The sequence below is a fragment of the Dermacentor albipictus genome, chromosome 9 (assembly GCF_038994185.2).
Source record: "Dermacentor albipictus isolate Rhodes 1998 colony chromosome 9, USDA_Dalb.pri_finalv2, whole genome shotgun sequence".
Taxonomy (NCBI): domain Eukaryota; kingdom Metazoa; phylum Arthropoda; class Arachnida; order Ixodida; family Ixodidae; genus Dermacentor; species Dermacentor albipictus.
In genome coordinates, this window is record NC_091829.1 from 24,547,285 (window position 1) to 24,574,969 (window position 27,685).

At 44.0% G+C, this 27,685-nt stretch overlaps 2 protein-coding genes across 2 annotated transcripts; both read left to right on the forward strand.

The window, feature by feature from the left end:
* Positions 1-2,049: 2,049 nt before the first annotated feature.
* LOC135901927 (isocitrate dehydrogenase [NADP] cytoplasmic-like) lies at positions 2,050-12,170 on the forward strand. The gene is made up of 10 exons (XM_065431765.2): positions 2,050-2,481; positions 2,576-2,615; positions 4,428-4,534; positions 5,498-5,895; positions 6,790-6,857; positions 6,972-7,040; positions 8,214-8,365; positions 8,935-9,075; positions 10,313-10,475; positions 11,333-12,170. The coding sequence occupies exons 1-10, from the start codon at positions 2,466-2,468 to the stop codon at positions 11,412-11,414; spliced, it is 1,236 nt and encodes a 411-aa protein (XP_065287837.1). The 5' UTR covers positions 2,050-2,465; the 3' UTR covers positions 11,415-12,170.
* Positions 12,171-21,005: 8,835 nt separating this feature from the next.
* Positions 21,006-26,356, forward strand: LOC135901928 (transcription initiation factor TFIID subunit 8-like). The gene is made up of 6 exons (XM_065431766.2): positions 21,006-21,178; positions 21,566-21,664; positions 21,829-21,891; positions 22,426-22,550; positions 23,336-23,483; positions 24,770-26,356. Exons 1-6 carry the CDS (start codon positions 21,034-21,036, stop codon positions 24,940-24,942), a joined length of 753 nt encoding a protein of 250 aa, XP_065287838.1. The 5' UTR covers positions 21,006-21,033; the 3' UTR covers positions 24,943-26,356.
* The last annotated feature ends 1,329 nt before the right edge of the window (positions 26,357-27,685 follow it).

The following is a 27,685-nucleotide window of genomic DNA, read 5'->3' on the forward strand; positions in this document are numbered from 1 at the left end:
TATCGTTGCATTGATCATCATCATGGACGAGTAAGTGTAAATGACAGGCGACGATTATTATTTTATCTGCAAGCTAGATGCGGCGAGAGCTGTGATTGAACGGAAGGAAATTCGACCTGCTACAGACACACAGAGAAAATAACGTGATAACGACGGTTTAGTATTCCGGGTAGCAGTTTAAGAAAGTGTAGAGTTGACGGGGCGCCCGATATCATGGACGACATACCGAAATGTATAGTAAACTGTCGTTCGATGACGCAAATTGAAATTGAACCAGTAAGCGCTATTGTCCCCGTGTACGCCACCCGACCGTGTGACCTAAACACATGAAGCAACACTCTAGCTACAACAGCGCCAACGTTGCCACCCGGAAATTAAGCAACCGAAAAATTCGCCTGACGTCCAACAGAGGTAAAATTCGAACACTGAAAATTAGATGTCATGTGTCTAGGCGTAATATGTATTTCACGGCTCACAAGCATTGGGTATTTTTATTTGCCAGGCGGATGGCTAGTAGTAGTAGTAGTAGTAGTAGTAGTAGTAGTAGTAGTAGTAGTAGTAGTAGTAGTAGAAGAAGAGAAGGACTAGGCGCTAGTCGTGCTGTGGTGGTTCCGACCAGGGTAACCAAAATATTTATGGGTTAAAAAGAAAAGGTATCCCAGATTTGAGCAGGCATTCAGCAAAACACACACTAAAAACAAATAGCCCCTTCTCGCATTCCAGCATTCGTACCTCGGCTTTGTCCAGGTAATAAGCGTCAATTACGGGCGGATGGAGGGGAGGGAGGGGGAGTAGGGTGGATGTATACTCTCGCTTCGCCCATCCGCGAACTAGTAAACGAAGGGTGAAGCGTTACCCCATCCCCCCCCCCCCCCCCCTTGCCAAACACAGCCACAAACCTTAGGCAGCCGCAATTACCGGGTGTTACAAAGTAGAATGTTACGAGGAGATTATTTTTCTACGAAGGAATCAGCCATGCGCAAATAAAATTCCGCACTCTGATCACAAATATTGATTTATTTTGTGTGCCTCCCTTAAATGCACATTGTTCGGCTTCCACACAAACTGGCGCCCTGGGAAAATGTGAACGCTAATCCTTTCAATTTTAAAATGCCATAAGTAAAACTGCCTTGACGAAGGACTGAATCCACGGCCCGCTGGTCAGTCGCCTCACGTGTAGTATTAGCAGCATGGGCACTCACGCAGGTAATAGCCTCCAAGGTACACGGCTCGGAGCAACGCGCTACGCCGGCGATATCGGAGGCGATGTCACAGCTGACCGTACAAATATTGCGGCGCTACGAGCTGTGGACTTAGCTTCACCGCAGAGCCTGTAGAATGCTCGTCTCTCATGTGGAGGCGCCAGATTCAATTCTCAGTCAAAACGACATTTTTTTTTTTTTTTTCAACGTGCAGCTCACATCCAGAGCGCACGTGCTCTAGATTAATTGTCCTATTTGAGTAACTGTACCGAGTAACTAATGGGGACAAATAAAAGCGAAAACAGAGAGAGAGAGAGAGAGAGATTAGAAATATGCTAATGTTCAAGCAAAAGTGGAAGCACGATAAGCATTATGCTAATTGTTTATCGTGCGGTACATTGGCGTTTAAAATTACAGGCTTTTTGACAGATCTTCGAGAGAGATGAGATATTTAAGCGTGATAGCATTCATCGTGCTCGTGGTTCGTTCAAACACTGGGAAAACTTGAGAAAAAAGAAGCCAAACCGTCAACAAATAAGGAAATAAACGTATCCGGTTTCGGATATCTTCGCGCGTACTTTGACAGCAGAACGGCTAAAAAAAGCTCGCTCGGTTTTCACCTTGTTAGCATAACCCCATAATCAATTTCAGAAAGCCGCAAAAGTTGCAAAAATTACAGTTGTATCAAACAATACGAGCAGTCCTTCAAAAGTGTAGCAGATCAACTCTAGTTCCAGCCTCCACTGTTGGGTTTAAACATTTGCAGCAACCGCTGCGCCATGGCAATCAATTTGCACTATCATCATCAGCGTAAAAAAGCTGTCCGGTAACACGAGGAGTGGTTTCACTACGCTTGTTTTGTCGTCTGCCAAATCAGGCGTTGACCGGCCCGAATCGCCAGACGCCGGCAATCTGTTTCGTAGCACGGGAGGCCAGGGTCTTTCCTGTCTGTCATCTGTGCTCACAACTGTGCCGTCCCCCTTGTCGCAACTGAGATCCGCCCGGCCTCTTATCAGCCCTCGGGAGCGCGCCGAGAGATTACATTCGGCAGAATTTCTCCCGGGCGTCCCCTATCTTTACAAACACCCGCTGCTGATTCGGGTGTTTCGAAGCGGCGCTCGAAGTTTTGTTCCACTCCCCCCCATTAGGCGACTGATCGGAGGAGCCGGTTGTGAGCCAGGAGGAAAAACCTGCTCCACTGCTAAAGCTTCCTGAACAACCGAACACGCCCAGTCGTCGAAGGATAGCAGCTGGGACGCAGTCATGGCGAAAATTCAGTGTACGTAGAGAAATACGTTTACTTTAGTTTCGGTCCGGTGAACAGCGACGCTCGCATGACCATGATCGTCTCGTCATTTTGCTTTATTCTTCAGGCGGACCTGTGGTGGACATCCTGGGCGATGAGATGACGAGGTGAGATTCGTCTTACGTGGCAAACTGATCTATGAGGATCGGGTTGCCGCGATCTTGTGATTGACGGCGCGTGATCGAGGAAAAAAAAAATGCACCGCGCCGGATGTTTCTAATCGCCTGCGCCTGACCTCCAAAGCAAACGTTCGCCTGAACTTCTAGACTGGACGGTGCAAGGGCACGTGGCTCCCCATTTCTTCCACACCATTATATATATATATATATATATATATATATATATATATATATATATATATATATATATATATATATATATATATATATATATATATATATATAACGTTATTGATCCCGATGGCGCCTCTTCTAAAAAGCTGGCGTCAAGTTTCACTCGCGCAAACGCGACATTGCGGGTTTTAGTACTCTGACATTTTTAGAGATGTCTAATGGTTTCAAAACAAGCCACATGCTGTTTACGATAAGTATGCAAAAATCCCTGTCTTGTGGAAATTAATTACCTTAGACATGATCTACGAGTTAGTGCTGTGCGATGTGAAGCTGAAGCAAGCACAAATGCTGGTTACAATACGTAGGCAAGAATTCCTTTCTTTCCCTATGGGAAATAATTACCCTAGATATGATCTATAAGTTAGTGCTGTGTGATGTGCAGCTGTTCACTGGAAGAAGTTTTAAGGTTTAAAAATTCTCTACATTTCATCGCATGGCTTTAACAGTAGTAATCACATCACCTGTAGCAGCAATGTCTGCAATTCGTATAAATGGGAAGCAGCATCACCACGAACTGGTGTAATTGTTGTTTCCTTGGTGCACTTTAGTAGGTAACAGATTTCTTGTAAAACTGTGCTAAAATGTACGTAGTGTTTCAGCAGCATTGTAGACAGTAAGGTCAAGTACTAGCTTTGAGAATGATGCACGACGTTAGGAAATTGCAAAGTTGGTCTCTACACTCTGGCTTTAGATGAGAAACTATGACTGTTGAAGCAAGACATCTCTATTACACTGACGGGCATAAAAGTGTTCATTGAGAGTGCATTAATAGCACGCTTTCAGTACTGTGTATGCAACAACAAAGGTTGTCATCACAACCAGTTGCAACTTTAGAGATATCTTTCAGATATAAGATATTAGAATTCAACTAAGCCCATTCAGCTGGAGTTGGCTGTAATAGTACTTGTCAGTACTGCATTTGACCTTTCTGTTATGAGAATTTTTATCATCAGCACCATATTTACCTGCACCTCCAATCACGTATGACTAACCACATTAATGGACAGAATTTTTATTGAGCACTGAAAGCCACAAGTGTAACTGGAACCGTATGTACTGCCTTGAAGTTATTAACATTTTTTTGTACCTCCACTATCATTTGTTCAAGAAACTGCAGATAGAGAAAGCTGATACCATGTAATTCATACCTAACCACAAGCATAAGCCTCATTGTCACTCGGTCGGGCATTACAAATAATGTGAATGCACACTACAAACAAATTCTATTGAGGTTATTGTTTATTCATATGACTTTCACTGATCTTCTACTACGTGAATCGTTGGTCCCTCAAGCAATTCGCACAGCTCGACACTTCCTGTTCACAGGCATTTTGTGCCTTTCTGCTTTGAGAAATTTATTGCACACAAATTGTTCCATACTTCACTGGACATGGAATGCATACGTCAGGCTCATGAACAAGACATCACTCACAGAACATTCTTGTTGAGTAGCTGTGTAGCTTAGAGTTAATAATTATACTGCTGGTCTTTCTATGGTGCTACTGTACTACTCATATGGTTAACATCATAGCATATGCACTATTTCGTCATGCCAACATAACACAGAGTCATCTGGGACCTGATCAAGGACAAGCTGATCCTTCCTTTCTTGAATGTGGAACTGCACACCTATGACCTTGGTATTGAAAACCGGGATCGTACGGATGACCAGGGTAAGTAGGTGGATGCACTAATTGAAAACTGTTCAAGCAACTGTGGTTGCCCTTCGTGGCTACAGAAGGGTATGTAGAGTAAAAATGGTTAGCAATGACATTCACATGACCAAATGGTCTGTCAATTTGAAACCTTCCGTTTACCAGCCTTTTGAGAGAGTAACATCTTCATTAGTGCATAGAAGGAGGCAGGTGACCTTGAAGATATGTCAAACGCACAATGACCAGCAATCGCATATACCAAGTGTTTCATAAGTCTCAAGCCAAAATTAAATAAGCAGTGCAGCACATTGTATATGTATGAAAGGAACCAACAACCTATTATTCGCAGCCATCATGAGCAGCACTGGGTAGCTTTTGCAGTCTGCTTATATTCAACAAACTAGTGAAAAGCCAGACATGCATATTTCGAATTTTTCAACTCTGAGCATTACTGCTGCTTGAAAAGTAGTTTTAGAAGCAGATCGTGCAATTGTTTTCACAAGTTATGGATAAACAATACGCCATTTCTTGTGTTGCTTCACAGATGCCACTGCCCATAGATGCACAGAAGTTAAGCTGAGCGAATGAGCACTACTGAATTGAGTGTAAATTGTCTTTCTTTTTTTTGTTCACACAGCGATCTCTATTCTACATTTTCTTTTTTTTTTTCTGAAACATGAAGAAAAAATATAGTAGCAGTTTATGGATTTTACAATATATTTGGCCAGTAGGGATGCATGTTGACTGAGTAGAAATGCAAGAGTTATCCTCTGCATATTAAAACTACGTAAATTATTTATATGCCCCCCACGTTTACTACTCGTCAAGTGTGCAATATAGGTTACCATTTTACCGTATAAACCGGCAGCCCACAGTATATGTGTTTGAGACATTTACTTTAACATAACCATTAGAAACAAATGTCCAGTTCAAGCTACTTATTTCAAGTCGCCACGTCTTCTCTGCTCTCTGTGCATGCAGTCACCGTCGATTGTGCGCACGCCATCCAAAAGTACAAGGTTGGCATAAAATGCGCCACCATCACGCCCGACGAGAAGCGCGTCACCGAGTTCAAGCTCAAGCAGATGTGGCGCTCGCCCAATGGGACCATCCGTAACATCCTGGGCGGCACCGTCTTTCGTGAGGCCATCATCTGCACCAATGTGCCTCGCCTCGTCACTGGCTGGACAAAGCCCATCGTGATAGGCCGCCACGCCTTCGGGGACCAGTACAGGGCCACTGACTTTGTCGTTCCGGGGCCTGGCACCCTCGAGATCAAGTTCACGCCCAACGCTGCAGGCGAGCCGCCAATGGCGTTCAAGGTGCACGAGTTTCAGGGCACAGGAGGCGTGGCCATGGCCATGTTCAACACCGATAAGGTGAGCGCCAGTGATTACCATATATACTCGCAAGCTACTCGCACCACTTTTCATTCCTTAAAGATCTTGCTGAAAAATCCGCGGCACCAGTACTGCATAAATAAAAATGTGAGACTGGATATGGCTGACTCACAATTGGCATGGCTAACCAAAAATCGTGATGAAAAGGAGAATGTTCCCATTTTACAGCATCCATTCCATACATGAGATTCGATTTTGTGCTGCAGCTTAGTTAAACCAGAGTCGTTCGATGTTGAACTAAGCAGCAAGACCCCAAAAACAACATTACACGCAAGCATGGAGGCCCATTTCATGCAGATGCACTGCAATACATTTCATAAGTCGCTCTTGCAGTATCTGTATTAAATAGGCCTCCATGCTTACGTGTAATTTCATTCCGACATTATGCAACGTGGCAACCTAGGTGAATAATAATTTTAAGAAAGGCATCTTTAACCAAGCTTAACAAAGTAGGTAGACAGTGCCATCATACTGCAGTACACAAAGTGAGGTACGCAGAAATATCTTCTACAAAACCTAACATCTTAGCTTTTAGTTTCAGCTACAAAGGAACGTAGATTATATTTGGAACTTCATCTTCTAATACTACTTTCACTGAAAAAGCTGTTCTACTATGTCTCTAGTGTCTTGGCAAAAGCCTTGGCCTTCTTTCAGTTCAAGGGTGTTGCAGTATTTTATGGCTTCCGTAAAAGCGTGCTACAGGAGGGCAGATAAAGATAAGTTGAGAAGCGAGACAAGTACAGGGAATGTCCCCCCCGCTTACTATAGAGAATAAATCTTTATATAGGGGTTATGTATGGTCTGACCTCCTTTTTTTTTTCTTTTTTCCTCTCTCCGTCCTCTATCCTGCTTCCTCTCTTTCCCACCGCACAGTCAATTAAGGACTTTGCCCACAGTTCTTTCAAGTTTGCACTGCAGCGAGAGCTCCCACTATACCTCAGGTATGGGAAACTCCTTTTTCAACCTTAGATTATGGCTTGAGTTTTCTTTGAATGCACTTTCAAGTTGCCGATATTAACTTTGTATCCTTTCTTTTCACTCTCTCTTGCTTGCAGTACCAAGAACACGATTCTCAAGAAGTATGATGGCCGGTTCAAGGACATCTTCCAGGATATATATGAAAAGTATGTCCTCCTCTTTCTGCTTGCATAGTGAGAATTTAAAACAGCAGACCCAAAACATAGGTGCACTCAGATATGCGACATGTTCGCTAAGCTGTGCTTCCTATTCGCTTCCTACACTTAAAGAATACAGTTTTTACAGTTATAATTCATACATAACATGATGCTTTTTAGTGAAAAAACTCTAAAAAAACAAAGAAAACAGTGGGAGGCAAAAGGAAAGGAAAGATAAGTGCTACTCTTACAACTGTTTATTCCGAAAAACAGGGCATCCTATATATACACAAATATACAAATGCGCAAACGCATAAAACACGCAAAGGACGTCAGTCAGCCGAAGGCATTGTTATCACTTTTAAATCTCAATAGCAATCTTAGCAATCTCAATGCTGGATCATAAAGTGTAACAGAAGTTTGACTCACACAGGCTAGACCAGTGGTTTGGATATGGCAGGCCTTTAACAGTTCATGTGCGGCTTTGTCCTTGCTTCTCCCTAGGATCCTGACAATAAATAACAGTGGTTAACAGTAGGGACGAGACCTGCAATGTGCAGACAATTGTGCAGTCGTATCCTTCTTTCTCCTTCTCCTTAATCTCACTATCCTTCTCACTGTTTTTCATTTTTTCTTGCACTAAAAAGCATCATGTTAAGCTAACACCAACTCACCCAAGAAGTAGTTATCCACAGTTCTTACAGTTGCAAAAGAGCACTTGTGATGCTCCCATATTGTAGGCACGGATTAGTTTGTATATTTCTTTCTTGGCGCTCTTGTGTTGATTCTCTTTCTTTATGTTGTTTATATAACATATCCACATTGCAGGTCACATAAGAAACATAGTCAGCACTTCATCTTGCCTTTCACCCTGTCCTGTTTTATGTGTGCTGTTGTAAACTTTGAACCTAATGAACAAGCTCAGCTTTAGACACTAAAATGAATACTATCTTCATTGTGCATATACATGTTTGCATGAAGGTATGGCCTTCTCTACAAGCTTACCTGCTAGAGGCACATAATCGTTGCCACTTTGTTGTGTGCACAGATTCTTCATTTTGACCGAGCGCTTATATACAGAGTACAGTCTGCAGAACTCGATGCACGCTCATTTAACTGTAAAACTCCATGGAGCCATTGCTGGCAAGTGGTATAATGATCTCTTTGCTTTCCATCTCACAGGGAGTACAAGTCCAACTTCGAGAAGAGTGGCATCTGGTACGAGCACCGGCTCATCGACGACATGGTTGCCCAGGCCATGAAGTCTGAGGGAGGCTTCGTATGGGCCTGCAAGAACTACGACGGTGACGTGCAGTCGGATGCTGTGGCACAGGGTGCGTTGTTAATCCTATAACCAGCAAGCACCTCAGGTTTGCGGACCTTGAAAAAATGCCCACATAACCGAGAATTTTAGTTGTCCTAGTTAGCATTTAGGTGGTTTGACCTTCTTGCAAGGGGTGCAGAAGGGTTGTGGTGCTCAGTGCACTTGTAGCCTTCTTCATCTTCACTCTTTGCCGCTTGCGGAGTTAATCGAGAAAAAATGCTTTATGCAAAGTTCTCGGCACAGTACATGATTTTGTTGAAATTCCCATCAGTTCACTACATTACCATGCAAACAACACAAATGCACAAGGTGCATTGATCATTAGTCACAAAAGAAACAAAGACCTAGAGTGAGGCTAGCTTGCCTCACTCAACCTGTTAAAGGGCTAATAGGACCATTGGGGTCGTTTCAAAGTGAGTGTCCCTTATGCATGTTCAATACACTGCACGCAACTTGCACACAAACTTTTTGAGACCAGATATCACTTACGTCCTGCTTATGGTGAAGTTGCGGGGTAACTAAACTGAAATGCAGAAAAGTGTGCTCACCAACCGTGTGTATGCGTGGTGCTGTGCACAGGTTATGGCTCCCTGGGCATGATGACGAGTGTCCTGGTGTGCCCTGATGGTGAGACCCTGGAGGCAGAAGCTGCCCATGGCACGGTGACTCGCCATTACAGGATGTACCAGAAGGGCCAGGAGACCTCCACCAACCCCATTGGTATATCACCTGAAGTGGTTGCATTTTGTTGAACATTACGAGGGTAAAGTTGCAAGTGACTGAACTTATGGGTCTAAGTCACAGACTGTCACATCAGTTTAGACCGACAAAGTATTCTTTCATGACTCTGCTTTCGTGAATTTCACGGTAATTGGTTGATTATTAGATAAGAAAATGAAAGTCACGCTTTTTTTTTTCCACTATGAAAGTCTATTACCAGTACGTCAATGTGACATCACAGATTTCAAAGTTTGTTTAATGCAAATAACATTCTTGGCCTACTTCAGGCACTTTGAGTTTGTCTAGCCTCTTTAGGTCATTCTTCAATTAAAAAAAAAAACCCTTAGAAATTTATCCGGTGTTGGGCAGAATCGAACACGTCACACAGGTTCCTCTAGCACAGCAGCCCATGATGAGCTCGTTATTACAGAAGCCCAACCTTTCAATGTAGCTAGACTTAATATTTTCCTTTAGTCTGCCTTTAAAGACAAATACTAACATTTCTCAGATGATCTGCAGCATACTACAATCAGCATGTCATGTTCATTGTTTGTGAAGGCTTTAGAAAAAGGCGAGCGATAAATATAGCAGTACCATTCCCTTTACCATTGCTAACGGGGATTTTCGCCATTTTTCCTGACTTACTGAGCACCTTCTCACAGTAAGAGCAGCTGTTTTGGTGTTGAAGAAAGACAATTTACTTGCGCAGCTAAGATTATTTTTCTACTTAGCTTCCCGTTAAAGGCATCACAAAAATGAAAATGCAAGGACAGAACAAAGTGATGACTGGCATTTTTGCATTTACGTTGGTGCACATCATCCCACCTCACAAAGAGAAGAGAAGCAACTCTGGCACCTTAAGTCCAACCGATGGAAAAACCAAGCCACACATGGGGATATCACCTTCCTCACTATGTTTAAAGTATTTGCTTATGTGGTGTATATCATGCACTACAATTTCAGTGGCTTGCCTGTAGCACACACTTTTGTAGATTTGTCCTCATGTGAATCTTGTGATGTTTGCTTCTATTACATGTACATCATTCTTTTTCTTGAAAGCAGGTAGCCCTTCTCATGACAGTCTAAGGTTTACTTCTTCATTGTTGTTATTTGTTTGTTGTTTGTGAGGTTTCCTTGCTTGTCCTCACAGATGGGCTGCTGTGTACTATTATTTGCGAATGAACAAGATTGCTTTGTAGCCCTGGTTTTTCATCGTGCACCCAACTTGTGTGCACAGCATCCATCTTTGCCTGGACCCGTGGGCTAGCCCACCGAGCCAAGCTGGACCACAACAATGAGCTGGCTGTCTTCTGCAGCTCGCTAGAGGCTGTCTGCATTGAAACCATTGAGGCCGGCTGCATGACCAAGGATCTGGCCATTTGCATCAAGGGCATGTCTGGGTGAGCGAACGATGTAGTAGTCTGAAAATTGCAGTAGTCTGCAGGCAAGCAGTGCAAGCCTCGTTCCAAGGCCAGTGTTCTGACATTAAGTTTCTGAGCTGGGACTTCTCTTGTTCACTCACTGTCAGTTCCAGGCATAGGTCGGCAGTATAAGGGGACACTTCCTTGAATGAGGGCCCACTTATACTGACTATGAGTATCTCCCTGTCCCTGGGAAAACAGCCGGTGCATCAGTGTAAACATATCTTCTTGTTTGTGCCCCATTTAAAAATGAATCGGAATTTTATTTGTGGATGCCCCTGGTATATTTAGGGTCCTCATACCGTATACGAGCAGCAAACGCAGCTCATCTCATGCAAAGTCATTGTGGTACAAAACAAAGTCAGGTCAAAACATGTTCAGCTACTTGTAATCACGTGCACAAATTATTCGTGTGTGCACCTTTATAGCAACTGTCGAATACAAACAACTAAATTTTTTTCTTAATGCAGTTTATTACATCTAGGTTCCACTGTGTGTGAAAAACAAAGTTACTAAAGGTCATCTTAAAGCTTCACCAGAATGTCCTCTGTAGGCACAGTGCATCTAATGTGTACTGCTACACTGACTTAAAACAAATAAGGCACTATTTCTTTGCTTAACAATCATATTTTGTTTTTAGACATCTCCAACTTCAGTATCTATGTTCTACAGTGTTTAATTTTTTGCATTTATATTTAATGTGGTCAATAGCAGCAGAAGACATTCTTCACTTTTTTTTCAATCACAACATACTCTCTATGGCTTCGTCAACAATTGTGGTGTTTGTGCACATTGAAGCAGCAACAGTCTGATCAAAGCTTTCATTCCGCTTGCAGCGTCCAGCGCAGCGACTACCTCAACACATTCGAGTTCCTTGACAAGCTTGCTGATAACCTGAAGAAGAAGCTTGGCAAGTGACTAGGCCGCCTGTGAAGTTGTGGGGTGTTGGTCCTGCCACCTGATCGTCTGCTGCGATAACACGCAGGAGCGAATGGACTACACACGCGATGGTTGCAAAAGCCTGGTGACTAGAGAAGGCTGTTGCATAACATTACACAGTCTGCGAACTGCACATCTTTCTAAGAGAGCAAAACAAAAACAGTGCCGACAAATTGAGCTAACTCGAGTCCCTGTCTGCAGCTGGAGGCAGAGAAATAGCACATCATAGTAATAAGTGAACCAATTTGTTCTCCACCCCCCCCCCTCTTTTTTTTCATGCTGAAAATGAAGTTTAGATGTCTCTGTAAACTAAGCTTCCCGTGCGAATTCAGAAAAATCATCCCTGTGACCTTGTGGCGGCAAAAGACTACAACAATGACAGTCATGCTTGTTTAAAAAAGACATTATTTATGGAAACCAGGCTCGCAAGCAACAATGCAGTTGTGCCAATTATTACTGATGTCCCATTCAATCTCTGCTCAAATAGGAGTGCCGATCGTAAATGGCTGGTGTGGAGATAGATATGATGCAAGCTTAGCTTGCATGTGAGGCACATAGTGATGTCTATTCCATGTGCTCCTGACATGGTTTCGCAAGCTGTGGCATTTCCTGTCTCTCTTTCTGAGAACAACTTCCGGTGGCCATCTCTCACAGAACACCCCCTCCATTTTCTCCTGTGGTGCATAAGATGTGAAACTCTGTATACTATGCAAGAGAAATATATTTTTACACAAACTTTTTGTGTTTGCCTGAGGCCAAGCTCCACTCTTTGAAAGTCGCACCCAAACCACGCCTTGGAGAAATTGTGAGTATTATTGTATGTTTGTGTACATTGGCTTATGCAGCCTCCTTTAACCGTAAGGTCAGCTTGTACAGCACTAAACAATTCAAGATTGATGGCAAGACTGACCTGCCAGCATCACCACTTCACATTAGGCGTGAAACAGTAACCTTTTCTAAAGCAAGGCAAGTCCTGAAAAATAATGCAATATGACATGGCAAAACATTGTACTGGCATGTATGCCAGGCTGCGCAAATGATAAGGCAACTCGCACGAAACATCCCTTTTAGACACCAACTTTCATTGCAACACTTTTCCTGCCTTTCACATGTTTCCATCTCTCTAAGAAAACCTGAAGTAAATAGCCAAAGACAACAGAAGATCAGTAATAATGAACAGTAATGTAATGAGACCAGCAAATTTGTAGGCATAAGATGGTTTGATTTATGTGTCACAGTTGTGCCCTCTGATCTCTGGGAGAAGTCTGTCCTGCAGCTGATGAACATGTTTTCTTGTGATTTCACAAAACCCATTTATGACTAGAAGATCTTGGAAAACACTTTGTAATAGAGTGTATTGCCACCAGAAATAAAACTGGAAGATTTATGAGCGTTGTACGCTGTGTACACTGCTGAGAGCTTGATTCCTAAATATTTCAGAACATTTGTTCAGATAGGACCATTGGAACCAACAAGCAGAAGGGGTAGCTATTAAAAAATGTCATGTTACATTTCTCATGAAAGCTTAATGCATAGCTTTGTGTATTTATGATAAATGAAAGAACTAGTGAAGGAAAGGGTTGTCCCGCAGGGGCTGCGACAGCCCAACGTGCAAACTTATAATCATGACTCAAATGGATGTCAACTACCAATTAAGTCAAAAGTAAACACATAAGTTACTGAAAAACCAACTACAGTTATCATATAGGAGCCTTTAACCCATTTTTTTGTTTCCCTCTTCTCATGTCTGCATTGCCTATCCCAGCCAACCATGCCCTCCACAGTTTAACATGCTTTCTGTAGTGGCCATTGGCCTGATCGGTAATGACTAAATGATAGGTGATAGGTTAAAACAAGTTGTGAACTGTTGGGAGCTTACGAAACACTTATTATGATGTCTGATGCCCGATAGCCTGGCAAAAGAAGCACATTCTGCCGAGGAAGACAGAAATGGCTCCGCCGTTTTAGTTGTTTAGCTGCAAACACTGCAACATTTTACTTGTACCCACAGGCAGGTATGCCTTGCAAGAAATCCTCTGGCAAATTCGGTTTTTGCAACAGAAAGGAACATTGTCCTGCATTTGGAAGTAGAGGTAAGCAAAAATCATTTTCAGCTTTATAGTTTTAGCATGAGTGTTTCATCCCCTGCCCCATTCTAAATCATGCTTGCTGGTATATTTCGCATGCGCCCGTAATTGCGTTGCGGCCATTACTTTGTAAAAATTGTTTTTGACTCATCATCTGTCCAGCCAAGTGCCCAATACCAATGTTAATGACAGCACGGTGGTTTTTGAGCCACTGACAAAAGGTGAAAAAAAAGATATGAAAATGAACTGTTGCATAATATGACCCTCTGATGTTGGAGCTTTGAACTTGCAATCAACACCTTGCTTACATCCACCGCCCAATTTCTGAACACACTGAAACACTGTACTTTGCTCCCTTCCTACGTCAGGTGGGTCCTGTTCCTTTGGAAAAATGCAACCATCTTTGTTGAAGCTGCTAAAGGTTCCTGATACATATGCACCTATATATATCTATGCACACACATGCACCAGGTATTTCTTTTTTGGTGGTACAACTTCAAAGAATCACCGGTGGGAGATAGCACAATTACAATCCTTGTGCTGGATTGCTTGAAGAGATGGAAGTTACTTGCAAAAGAAAACAAAATGCATAGTCAACTAATTACCAGAATTTTACTAATCAGCTTTCTAAAAATTAACTTGGGACACATATTGCAGTTATGAAGTGAAGAAAATGAGCTGGCAAAGCACAGTCGTCACCAGTTCCTAGATTTGAATCCATGAATCAGTAGTTATAGTCACTTTCTTTTTTTTTTATTTACAGATCACAGCTGTAGATCCAGATTTTGAAACTAGCACCAGTCGAAGTTTAAGGTAAAATGCACCACTGTTCAACTTGCTTTCTTAAAACAAAATGCCTTTTTATGCATGACAAAAATAAGAACACCAATGCATTAATTCACAATCTGAGAATGCATTCAAAATTGATGATATCTTCATAATCCAAGCATAAATGCCTTGCAAGCTTGCCGGCTACAAGTCTTATATGAAAATATTTTGCCCTTAGAATGCCTTTACGTCGTTAAACCTCATCCACCAAATGAATGAATGAATGAATAAAGCCTTTATTTTAAGGAAGGGGACGGCTCTAGGCCGCTGATGGGGATTAGGAGGGAAGGGAATATGGGTACCCAGACTGTTGGCTGAAACACTTCTTCATCTCAGTCTGGGATCTTCCGCTTTATGCAGGCTCAGGCGCATGTTCAGTTCCGCCGCTCTCACATGGGCTGATCGACCCCTTCTACACTACTCGAAACAGGCCACTTTGTCTGCCATATGTCGCAATGGCTTTCTGTGTTTCACGGTTAGTTTGTATTGCAATTCCTAGTGTTCTAATGTCTCCGTGTAGTAGATGCTGAATGTTGGATCTCCCTTGTGAAAAAGCTGCACAGCTCCAAATGAGGTGTTGCAAGTCTGCTCTGCATGACTCCTGGCAATGTGTACATCGGGTGTAAGTCTTCGCAATCGTGGCTTGTCTGGGTTGGTGCCATTTCTCAAGTATGTGTGGTGTGTATGCAGCGTTGGCCATAACCTTATTCAAGAAAACCTCTTCCGTGCGGGTAAGCCCGCCCTTGTCGTCAAACACATGTACTGGTGTAGCTTCTAATAGTCTCCGTTTACTGTCTGCTTTTATTTTAGTACGAATGTAATGCATGAGTGCTCTGCTAGGAGAGCCTGCAGCCAACATCTTTAGGTATGGATTTTGGTCCGCGGGGTTTGGCGAGGAAATGGAGTGTGGGGAGCTGTACGAGTAATCAAGCCCACCCGCTTGCGCGGCAGCTGCGTGAGCGGCTGCGTTTCCCCCATCCGCGCCGGTGTGCCCCGGTGTCCATAGGATTTCAACATTTGTCCCAATGTCCTGTATTCTCTTTAGCTTTTTTCTGGTGTCGTTGGCCACCGCATCATCTGTCGTAGGCCCCGTTAATTCGGCCACTGCTTCGTACGAATCAGTAAGGATCCGATAATTTTTTCGCACACTCTGCTCTGCAATGTCTCCCATGTCAATGGGAATGGTGTTGACCGCTCCCCATATAGCTAAGAGCTCAGCGTGCAAGGTTGCACCCCCAGGAAGCTGACATGTGTGATAGCCATTGTGTTGGGGTGCAGATGTGCTAACCCAGGCCATGCTTGCTATGTCGTTTGTGATTGCAGCGTCCGTGTAGATGTCAGTGGTGTGCTGCGGCGTGCTTAATCCCAATCTCTTTTCAAATATTTTTCTAGCTTCCGCGTTTCGTCTGGCGATAGGGCGTTGTTGCCTCCGTATGCCCAGTGGTGTTTCCCATGGTGGCGTTATGGTAGCTTCCGCGGGCTCTGGCTTCGCATGGACTTGTTTATCCCATGCCATGATCTGTTTTCCTTGGGTCGTGTTTTCCAACCGGGATCGCATTCGAATTCATGCTTCACTGATTATGTCGATTATGTCGATCCTTCTTAAATATGTGCCCCTATGTAATTTAAGGATAATTAATGAACTTTGCAATCTAGTCGATTATACAGTTGAACAATTAACTCTAAAGACAGAACACCTAGTACCTCTCTGTGCACGCTTCCATCTCAATATTACTCTATGTTGTCCATACACTTAATCTTTTCATATGCGAAGTGTGCAGTGCATATGAAATGATGCTCTTCCAAGCACATGCTGGCACTTATGAGTTAGCAGACTTAGTGGGAATAGGCCCAGTTTGAGAAAGCGTTCTGTTTCCAGATTGCTTAAATTATGAGGCTTTACATCTCTAAGCTGCATACTGGGCTTTGAGGGACAGCGTAGTGGGCTGTTACGAATTAATCCTTGCCACCTGGAATTCCCAACTTGATAAATATTATAGTACATGCTTCGAGTTACAGCCTCGGTACTGGTGCTTGATCGTGTATGGTAACACTCGGAAAGCATGGCTGAAACGTGCTGGATGTTGCTTATAATTAGCGGCATGCACAACACACCCAGAAAAAATTCATGCTCGACAAGTACGGTGCGAGTCACACTTGTCTAGAATGGTCAGTCGGCCTATTTGGTTGCCATCTTTCGCTTGGAAAAGCACAGGCTGATGCCGTAGTGAAACCACACGTGGTCATGTCAAACACTTGGTATATGCGCATGATACACTCTAAAAATGGTCGCACCCTTTGAGGTGTCCATTTGCCACACAACAATAACCGCCATCCATCTTCCTTTCCTTTCTTTCTTCACTGCTACGAGCCCAGTACTTCCAAGTTGGAAACAGCTTACGCGTTATCAGCATGACAGAGCATTCTCAAAAGGAAAGTATCGAGCGCGGCGCTTTCAAGAAAGGAAAAGCAAGCAAGACAGACGACGATTATTGTTGTGTGGCAGATATACACCCCAAAGGATGCAGATATTTTTAGAGTGTAGAACAAACATATCTGGAACCCAGCAGTTGCCACTAGCTGTTGCAGATGCTTGCAAAGTGCTGCAGCCACCCATTCTAGACAAGTGTGATTCCCATAGTACATTTTAAGAGAATGCCTTCACTGGCTTGTACACTCCTGGCTTTCCATGCTCCTTTACTGCATTGAAGCACTTAAGTTGAAAGGCTTGTAGGTACGCACTGTAACAGATATGTCCAAATGCCTCTATATGTTGAAACACATCCTACTTTAAAGCAGATTAGCATTTGCCAAACATGAATCCATCCTTGCATTTTAGTAAAACGTCCCACCTTTTGCCACATTCTCTCTTACCTATTTCAAAGCTTCGCAATTATTTTCAAGGTTTCAAATAGCTGACAAACAGTGAGGCAAAAGCGAGAACTCTACAGCCTCTGCCTTTGCAGTAGCATGCATCCCTTAAAGGGCCCCAAACAAGCTCCGACATTTTCTTACACATTTAAAACAAATGCACGCATCACATTTAGAATGCTGTGACCGTCATCTCTGGCGAATGAGGGCAGTGCTATGCACTGCGGGAATACCACGAATTCAAAGAACAATCCTGTGCTCCTCTCCTGGCCTTTCCGTTGCCTCCTTTGCATGTCATAACATCACCAGGAGCAAACGCCGTCAATTGGCCGGTTGTTGAGAAACGACAGTGCCAACGTGACAAGAGCCAAATTTGTGTTGTGAGAATGGAGGGTGGCTCGCCAAGTGTACACCACTGAACCTTTCACGAAGCTTTCATTCGGTTAGCTTCACACAGAAGGTGATTAGGGGCAGACAACAGAGGAGCCTCTCTTCTGGCAGGCAGACTCAACTTGCAGCATTCGCTGCGCTGCATAGAGTGGGCGAGCGCACGTGGCAAGTAGGAGAGAGCACGAGTGGGGAAGCTTGCGAAGGAGAGCGAGAAAGAGCTGCAGCCGTGCTTTCATTCATCGAACGCCTGTAACTTTGCTATTACTACACCATTTCAAACATTCTTGCAGCTATAGGTTCATAGTAGTATATTTCAGCCATTATGTAACTAATTTTCGAGTTCAGGGTGGTTTAGCCCTTGCCAGGTTTGGCCATTTTTAACAAACATGTGTAGCATATACATGATGCACTGTCGATCATGTCTGCAAGGTGCTACGGCACTGTGCAACGTGAGAACAGTTGAAATTTCAAATAAAATGCTGCGTTCCTTCCCTCTCTTTGAAGCCCGCTCCCAGCCAAAGTCACAGTCACATGCATAAATGCCTCTTCGAAGTGCATGTTTCATCACTCACGATGACTAAACATTCAATGCAGAAAGTGCAGCGCCGCAAGAAAAGAGGCAGGGCCTGATGCCACAGTACGTCCCTGGGCTCCGGTATGGAAGAAGTTAGAGAAGGAAGACCGCTTGGGAATGCTACTTGAGGCAGAAGGGAGAGTGTGTCTTTGTTGTCGGCATGGTAACAGGACAGTTCATTTCTTCTGTCTCCTTCAATAAAGAACCAATTTGAAAAATTATTTCAGTAACACGCTTCCTAGACAACGTTTTACAGCTTCCAGTCAATTACCAGAATTTTCAGTGGGGCCTGGTGAGGCCCTTTAAAGAGTGCAGACAAATATCTTCAAACTTGCAAAAACCCTACCACATGCTTATCCAATGTGAAATGATGACACTTAGCAAATATGAAGGTTGGGTCACATTATCATAATCTGATACTAGTCTCAAACTTCTGTATCCGGGGTCATCTACATTACTGTGTAATCATAACAAAAAGCAATACATGGTCATGTCGTGCCGCAGAACAAGGCTAGGTATGACCACATTAATTACAAATAATGTAAACAATAAAAGAAATACCAGTTAGAGTTAGAATGCCACATGGTTCACAGCCATGTGGCACTCTGATGCTTACTAGTATTTCTTCTGGGTTTAGAGGGCTTGGACCAACATTCAATGAAAAAAAAAAATTGATGTCAGCACTACTTTAAGGGCTACAAGGAGATGTATTTTGGTTTTCATGCTACTCTGATCAGTTGATGTCCCAAAGAAACACAGGTAATGAGAAATTATAAAAGTGAGGCTTCAAATTAATTTCAGCCACCTGAGTCTTTAGCATTCTGTACCCATCAGAGCGTAACCATAACTCTGCCACATAACTACCGCAGGACCTCCATGACCAGCGAGAATGCCATAGCCACTGGCCCACCATGGCAGGTGATTTGTTTGGTGCAGTATCCTTCTTTGCATCCACTATGGAAAATGATGCATAGGTCTGTGCTTGCTCAATATGGTTTTCTTCCATGCACTATGGCATCCCTTTACAATGTTCACTGCTTTTACAATAAACTTTATGAAAATTTTTGCTATGTAACAAACAATTTCAACCACCCACTCCACTGACCGATGACCAACTCCACTTATGTCAATACTTCACTGACACCGTGTTCCTTGAACGAACGGTAGAGGGTCTTCATTCTACACACATGTACAAGCTTCCCAAGCTCTTTACTAGTGTAACGGTCACATAGTATGGAAATGGCTTTAATGGAAATATATGTAGTGCAGCTCGTTACACTAGTAAAGAGCTTGGGAAGCTTGTACATGTGTGTAGAATGAAGACCCTCTACCGTTTGTTCAAGGAACACGGTGTCAGTGAAGTCAAACGCATCGTTGCCAACGTAGAATGTCACACACATGCAAAAAGTATGTGACACGTATACTCTACAGCCCGTTCGTACCTGTGAAGGGGAGTTGCGTGCTAGTGTCCTCAAACTCGACATATTATGTTGAGTGTGGTTGAGCGGCAATGTGGCCCTATTGCCGGCCTCTGGAGATTCTTTCGTGAGATGTTTGTACGGAATGGGAAGTATGTCTCGAAGACAGAGCATAACAGTTTGTAATATTCGAAACAGCTAGCTGCCATCACTGAGAAGCTGGCACGCAGCACAGACTGGCTGCATCGATAGCACGTGGCACTGTTCGCTGAACACACCGAACGTCCTCAGAAGCTCGGCCTCACTCGAGTCCTCGCCACCGTGGTAGCCCGAACAAATGTTCATCGCGTCCAAACGGCTCACAAGTTTGCCGAGCTCTTCCGCATCGTTCACGCGGACGGTAGGCGACGCAAGGCAGTGCTCGGTCGGCACCACACGTCCAATCGCGTTCACCGTCACCTCCAAGGTGTCGCGGACGACGACAGCTTTCTCAACGACGACGATGGAGTCCACAACGCTCATCTTGCACAAGGCGACGAGCTCGTCGCCACATCCGTGCACGCTCCAACCGGACACGTCCTTGCACTCTGCCAGACTCGCCCTGAGCGCGGCGAAGCGTTCGTCTTGCACTACGGTTTGGTCCTGCGACTCGGACACTGCTGCCAGGCGCTGCCGTCTTCTCTTGCGTCTGACGGGCTTTTCAACGCTGCTCGCGAGTCGGAGCGTTGGTACGGCGCCCGGCTTGAGGCACCAGCGGCCGCGCGGAATTTGCACTAGGTTGCCTTGGACGACGTGCTCGTAGTTCTTGACCAGGACTTCGTCCGAGAAATGCAGGTCGCAAATCGTGCTCTTCGCGCCTAGCGCCGTTCCTTTGCGAGCGAGCGCGGCGCTCCATTTGGCGGCTAGCGCGGGTTCCTTGGGTACGCCGAAGAAGTGTCGGCCTTTGGAAGTGGTCGGGTCGTATCCACTTCGGCATCCGTACGCGGAGCATTTAGGCATTTGTTCTCTGAACAAGCGTGTGTCACGTCACTCCATTATAGAATAACGCCAAGTACTGCATTCGCACCCCACCACGGAAATCACCTCAACCACCTGCGTTTTGTTTTTCGTCTGCTTTCCGTCGTACTCGTGACTGCTCGTATGTAGAGATGATGTTGGGTGTTGTCAGAAGCTGTCTACAAGTTAATTTGGTAGTGGCACGAGTTCATGCTTTAGTTAATGTAACTACGGCATCAACATAAAAGCTTCAATTATTTCTTAACATTTGTATTTCTTTTCCTTTTGTTATTTCATAAGAAAAACTCGCAGCAATTACAGCGCCAAAGAAGCGTTGTGGGGGGAAATGTGTTTCATTTGTCTACCTTAAACGTTGATGTTTTCGCGATGCAATGTGCGGGGATAACAGGAGTTCCCTCGGCGAATATGCTAAGATGGCGTCGTCCGCCAGTGATGCGGGCCCTGTGAACGCGCGCCGGAAAGCTCTCTTTGCGGCAGTATGTTCGATCTGTGTCGAAACTGGCTTCTCGAGCGCAGAGCGAGTAGCAGTCGAGTCTCTGGTGGAGATGCTTCAAAGCTGTAAGTGTGCCGGCGCGAGAATGGACTTGGAGAAATTAGTCACAATTATGCATGTGTCCGCATCTCCTTTGAGTTCAGCGACATTTTGACACCTTACTCGTTCCACAAAACCCTGCCCACAAGGTGCACTTTCAAATGGAATTGAATTTCTCTACCATAATTAGCTCCCTTCCGCAGCCTGCCCAAATGAGACAAACTCGATCGAAAGTGACCCTTGTGACGACGGTATTGCAACTCGCTTGGTGCAGTAATCCACGGCTTTGTTCCGCATATTATCATATTGCCCTGCCGTGTTTTTTGTCTGCAATCAACCCGTCGGGTCAGCATCTGAAGCTGCCTGTCGACATTCAATGCTTACTGCGATAGCGTTTCTTGCGATCTTTTCAGGTCTCGTCGAGATCGCCCGAAGCAGCAGAGCCTTTTGCGAGCTCTCCGGGAGGACCGAGGTCTTGTCCGGAGATGTCTTCGTGGCCCTCATCGAAATGGGTACGATTCGCTTGTCAGTCAAACCACTAGATTGAGGAGCATGCCCTGACCTATATAAGCGCTGCGCGCAGTAAGGTAAAACATAATACATTACGAATGTAGAGCATGTCATTGCTTTCCATGACATTCTTATGTGTCTTGATACTATCTTCTTTGCACTTTAGGCATCAATGTGGAATCGTTATGGAGCTTTGTCAAGCGTCCGAACCGCATCACACTGCCAACACGTAAGGAAAGCGTTTGAACTTTTTGTGTGTGCCCGTGTGCACCATGTGAACTTTTTTTACCATGACATTTCATGGGATTTTTACCTGTTACCTTCATTGGACCTCTGAATTTTTATAAAATAACATTACACCGACGACATTAATTACCAGCTAGTTTGACTGAAAGGGCTTTTGTGCAGCATATTCCATTATCTAGAAGCTGATTACAGAAATATCCTTGATCCATCATTCATGCAGTCTATCCCTGAAGTCAAGAGTGATGAAATCTTGGTCGGGAAGAACCACGATGAAAACAAAGATGCTGACTGAAATGAAGAAATTATTGAAAACTTGACACTTTGGTTGCAAATGATCAGGGCTTCCGTGTGAGAGTTGAAATGTCAAGTTTTGAACAATTCTTTCATCTTGGTCAGTATCTGTGCTGTTTCCTTTACATTCTATTGCTGTTATGCTGTTTGATTTGGTATGGCGAAAAAAAGGACTTCTGCAAATCCTTCAAGCTCTCATTTTCGCATGCTTTTTGCATATTACAAGCGGGCTTACAGACACGATCGTCGATGCCAAAGATCCTGCAGGCTGGAGACAAGAAGCCCCTGCCACCTCACATTCCCGAACACATGGTGCCCTTTCCTGATCCACACGCCTACATCCGGACACCAGTAAGCGAGCAGAGGTCCAGCTTGTTCTAGAAGTTGTTTTCCATTGCTGTCATAAAAAAAAAAATGGGTCCAAAAATTTTACTTGTAGCTCCATTCAGTCCATGAGCAAAAATACACAAGGAAGGCTAAGACATGACAGGCACTTACTGAAACTTGTTTATTTGAAGCATAGAATTTATAGACAGGTGATGAGTCAAGCAGGCAGAAAAAAAAGGCAAACAAAGAAGCAAGAAGGAAGCATAACCTGACATGAATCAAGTGGTACCAAGATTTATCGGGCTTTGTATCTTGATGGCACTTGTTTTATGTCATATTTTTCTCTTGTTTCTTACATCGCCTTATTTCTGGCCTCTTAATCTATCTTCATCTATTAGCATTTTAATTCTGGGATTTTATATGCCAAAACAACGATCTGATTATGTAGCACATTGTAGCAGGGAACTCCGGAATTATTTTAACCACCTGGGGTTCTTTAACATCTAAGGCAAGGTACACAAGTGTTTTTTCATTCCGCCACTGTGGGAACCTACTGCCATGGCAGGGACCGAACTCACGATCTCCGCTCTGCAGCGTAATGCCACAGCCACTGCGCTACTGCGGCAGGTGTCGCCTGTGTGTAAATAACCTGTCACAGTAAGCACCTGTCCTGTCTCATTCTTTCTAATCTATTTTGTTTGCTCATCAAACCATGAATGCCTACAAACTGGCCTAGTCATCCAACCTCCTGCACTTCATTCAAGTCACACACACTGTCTCCTGACCCTCCCCACCCCTCTTCCTTGCAGACACACAAGCAGCCTGTGACGGAGTATGAAGCTATTCGGGAGAAGCTGGCCAGCCAGAAGCGAGACGTGGAGCGTGCCCTGACCCGTTTTGTGGCCAAGACAGGCCCCACTCAGAGCCTCTTTGCAGACCAGTCAGCTCCATTTCCTTGTGAGCACCTCCCTGTTGTGCTTTCATAGCAGCTCACTTTTCTCGTGGAGTATCCTACGAAAATTACTAGAAGAAAGTCTGATGCTACTGTCTGTGAGACCTCCAAGTATGGCGATTCAACCAATATAGAAATGATAGGTAGCACTATACATAGATGTGCCTAACTTCCTCCTTTTGGCTTCACACAACCACGTGGCTTCAACAAAATAGTGTGTTATGAATGGAACTATTCAGAATGGCTGTATATTCCAATAATTGCCATAGACAGCAAGCAGCATAGTGGACAGTGGCCATGTTATGCTTTGCAAAGACAGCGTCGAACTCCGAATAGGATAAAGTCAGCACTGTACCAGGCGGTGCGAAGATTTGAACCGAGTGCCACCTTTGTGTAAGGCGGATGTTCTACAACTATGGCTGTGTTCCAATACTCGACATAGACTGTTTAAAGAAAGTGGACAGCAGCCATTGTCCAGAAGTTGGCAAGAGAGACAGCCTCTAAATAGAAAACGATGCAGGCTACTTTTGCTGTCTAAACAAGATGGCAGCTGAATCCAATGCTTGGTAACTGAACGGGAAGGTCATCGGTGCACAAGGAAACATTGCACTTTGTTATGCGCTTAGTGTAAATCATTTTCAACTGTGGGACAAGAGGAGGCACACACACAATCCTCTTCTCTTGTGGGCAGTTTTTTTGCACTACAGTTCAAAACTGTCAACTTATGCCAGCTCACCCTAATTTTCTATTTCACTTAATGTAAGCTAATTTTTTTTTTTCATAGGTTTACACACGAAAAAAAGTTAGAATGCAGCAACAATACTATGTACTTAACTTTTTCTTGTAGGCGCAAGGAGGCGTCACATTGCAGAGATATCTTCCAGATGCATTCCATCTCATGGGGTCGAAGCCGGAACATAGACGGTAGACAACCAAAGCTCATGTGTAGAGAGCCTTATTGCTGTCATGCATTCAGAAAAAATATAGCTTCTTGAAGGTTTAGAAAAATGAAATGTAATAAATAACGCGACAGAAACATCTCAAGCCGCAAGCATGAAGACGAGACAAATCCATATATTAACCATTGGTAATTTCCATAGTAGCTGAATGATTGCAGCACTAGAGTACCCTCTAGTAATCTTGTAGGAATCTTGTAAGACAAGGTAGTCAATCACCAATGCGTTCGACATAGTTGCCCATCAGCAACAGCTACTATGATCTCCCAGTTCAGTTCTGAAACCGAGCTTTTAACTGAATCCTCGGTTATAGTGTTCTTTCTGTTCCCTTGCAGTGATAGCTTGCAAGCCAATGGCCCAGCCATACCTAGCAGCGCTGCTTCCCAAGGATCAGGTGTTTGAGCAGCAGGAAGAGGAACAGGCCAAGAGCAGTCCTGAAAGGCCACCGGAGCTCGTCGACAACCCTTACCTGCGCTCAGTCAAGATGCCACGAAAGCGCAAGCGGTGACTTCTTGACACAAAGACAATGTGCGCATGCTTGATACTCTTTAAGAAGAATGGCTGCAGCAAGCTGGCTGCGAGGAGACTCCGTAGAGCCAAGTAGGCTTTAAAGTTTCATTGACCACCAAATGCTCAAGTCTGAGAAGAAACAGACAGCCAACCAGAGCTTCTATATGGCATCATTCTTGGCTTGACTTGTTAGTTGGTGACCTTGAGCTTCACTGTGGAATGTTGGTGACGTGCTTGGCTGTCTTTCTTGCATAGATGGTTGTGCACGGATGTTTTGCAAGACAGAGTGGCTGCAACTGTGATAGCATTTCTTTGCAATGTTCATGCAGGACCCTAAACAAGCATTCTGTAGTGAATGCTGGAGACTTGTAATAGCATGGCGTCAAGAGTGGACCAGCATCGCGACTGCTACACAACTGTCAATGCACAACCAACCAAAAGTACTGACATCACCTGGGTGGCAGTAAAGGTTGTGTATGTGCACGTTTCTAGACGGGCAATTTTACCAGTGTTCTGCATCATGCAATGTTTGCAGACAGACAGGGAACTGTGGGCTTGCATTATACCAAATACACAGTTCAGAGGTGACTAGGGACATGAAAAAAAAAACATAGGCAGATGCCTTGTTGCTATTCTTACTTGTCATGTTTTAGTGGCAAGACACTTGTGTTACTCTGACATTTTGCACCCTCTCATGTGTAATTTCATTCCATAGCTGTAAATGCAATACCTGCAGCTGCTCCCTTTCTCATTACAGAGTTGCGCCAAGTACTTTGCTATCAGTAGCGCCATGTGCTTCCAAGTGATGCTGACTGGAAAGCACAACATACAGCATTAAAGAAAGACGATACTCACAAGTAGTATTACTGCAGATAAAATTACGCCGCAAAGTTTGCCTCTGTTAACCAGGAGCCGTATTATGTAACAATTATTTTACTTCGATTCTCTTAACACCCTTTTCAGCAAGTGGCCTGCACGAAAAGCATGGTAACACCATGCCTTTGGTGTTATCAGCTAATGATCAAGGACAAAACAAATTGAAAATGAAAACTGTTGCATGATACAGGCCCAGAGCAAATCCAATGATTGCAGTTACTTTAGGCCATAACTAGGCCAGTTATGGCTACTACATTGCCATACGTCTGTTGGCTTTGCCTTGTAGTTTTCATCATTTCTTGCACTGCATGTTCTTTTAGGCTATTCAGAAACATACCACTTTGATCACATTCTTTTTATTGTTAGTAGCTGCAAACTTCCTGTAATGTTGATGTTAACACTTTATACAAAAACAATGCATGCAAGCAGGGCATCACACTTAAAAACTTGAGTCCGCTACCCTGATGTTCAGGGCAGTGTCTCCTCGTCTGTAATGGCCAGTGACGAGGATGAACATTAAAAGTGCATATTACTGATGTTGCGTGTACAGCATTATTGCAGATTTTGGTGTGCAAAGGCGCTTTTCCATAGTTACTGTTGTGGCAGAAAATTACACTACACAGACCAGGAGCCATAAAAGTGCATTTAAAAGTAATAAAATGTGTTTACTAAAAGATTGATCGACAGAGTCTAATGCCTCGAAGAAACACAATGGCTATGAAAGAAGTTGCCGTGGACAGCTTCAGACTTGCACCGATAGCTCAGTGGCTGTAGGTCTCTTCAGTTTGGCTACACCTTCTGAACCAGTCTTTGACAGTGCGGTATGCAGCACGAGTTCACTTTGTGTAATTGCAGCAACAAATGAGCTCTCGTGCGCTACAGGTAAGTGAGCCTTTTCAATAAATGCACATGTAGCAAAGGCAAGGGTGTTTTTCTTTTTCGTCATTGAAATAATGACCACAGTCGTAATAGGTGGTATCCACATCTGCACCCCAGCGACAGTTGCCCTCCTGAGCAATATAAGCTGATCTTAAAGGCTGTGCTTTTGTGGGCTGCATGCAGCAGAAGCGATTCTGGAGACAAACACATTATGGCCGCCACATTTAAGACATCGCCTATACTACATGGGTACCATGGATGCTTTTTTTTTATAACAAGATAATGCATCCCAACAGAAAGCCATTCGAACAAAAGCAACTTGGTGCATAACAAGCCCGGCATCGAACTTCTTACTTCTGCTTATACCAGCTGGAGGAGCTGTTGCAACCAATGCAGGAGATATTTCCATCCGCGCACCGTAAATCGACTAGTGCTTCACCCTGTCTGCTACCAAGAGCTCACGTCACATGCATTTCCAAAGTAGCGAGTGCAAATGGTACGTGCTGCTGTCAAATCACTGACAAGCGTGTTGCACTCCAATTTAGTGCAGGGAAATCAGAGAGACCTTACTGTGTTCTACGCAATGTTGCTGCAGCTAATAAAAGAATAGTAGGTTCTTGCTTGAAAAACCTGAAGAAATTTTTATGCTGGCAAAAGATACTTTCAATGTGTAGTTTTCTTTTGTTTTTGTTTTTTGCCATGCGGAAACGCAAGAATGACACAAATAATGGCAAATGCTATCAAGGACTGGTCCTCGCATTCACATCTAACAGTCGCAATGTCATGGGAACATGGCGGGACAAGCACGGAAACATACCGGCACATCAGTGACGCTGAAAGTGTTAAAGGCAGTTTTTACTAGCATGAATCCAGTTAGTTCTACAATTTGATATCTGCAATCAGCTCCAAATTCCTTGGCACAGTATGTGATTTGAAAAACCGCACGGTGCACAGGAAATCTCGGATGCCACAACTACTAAAAGGAC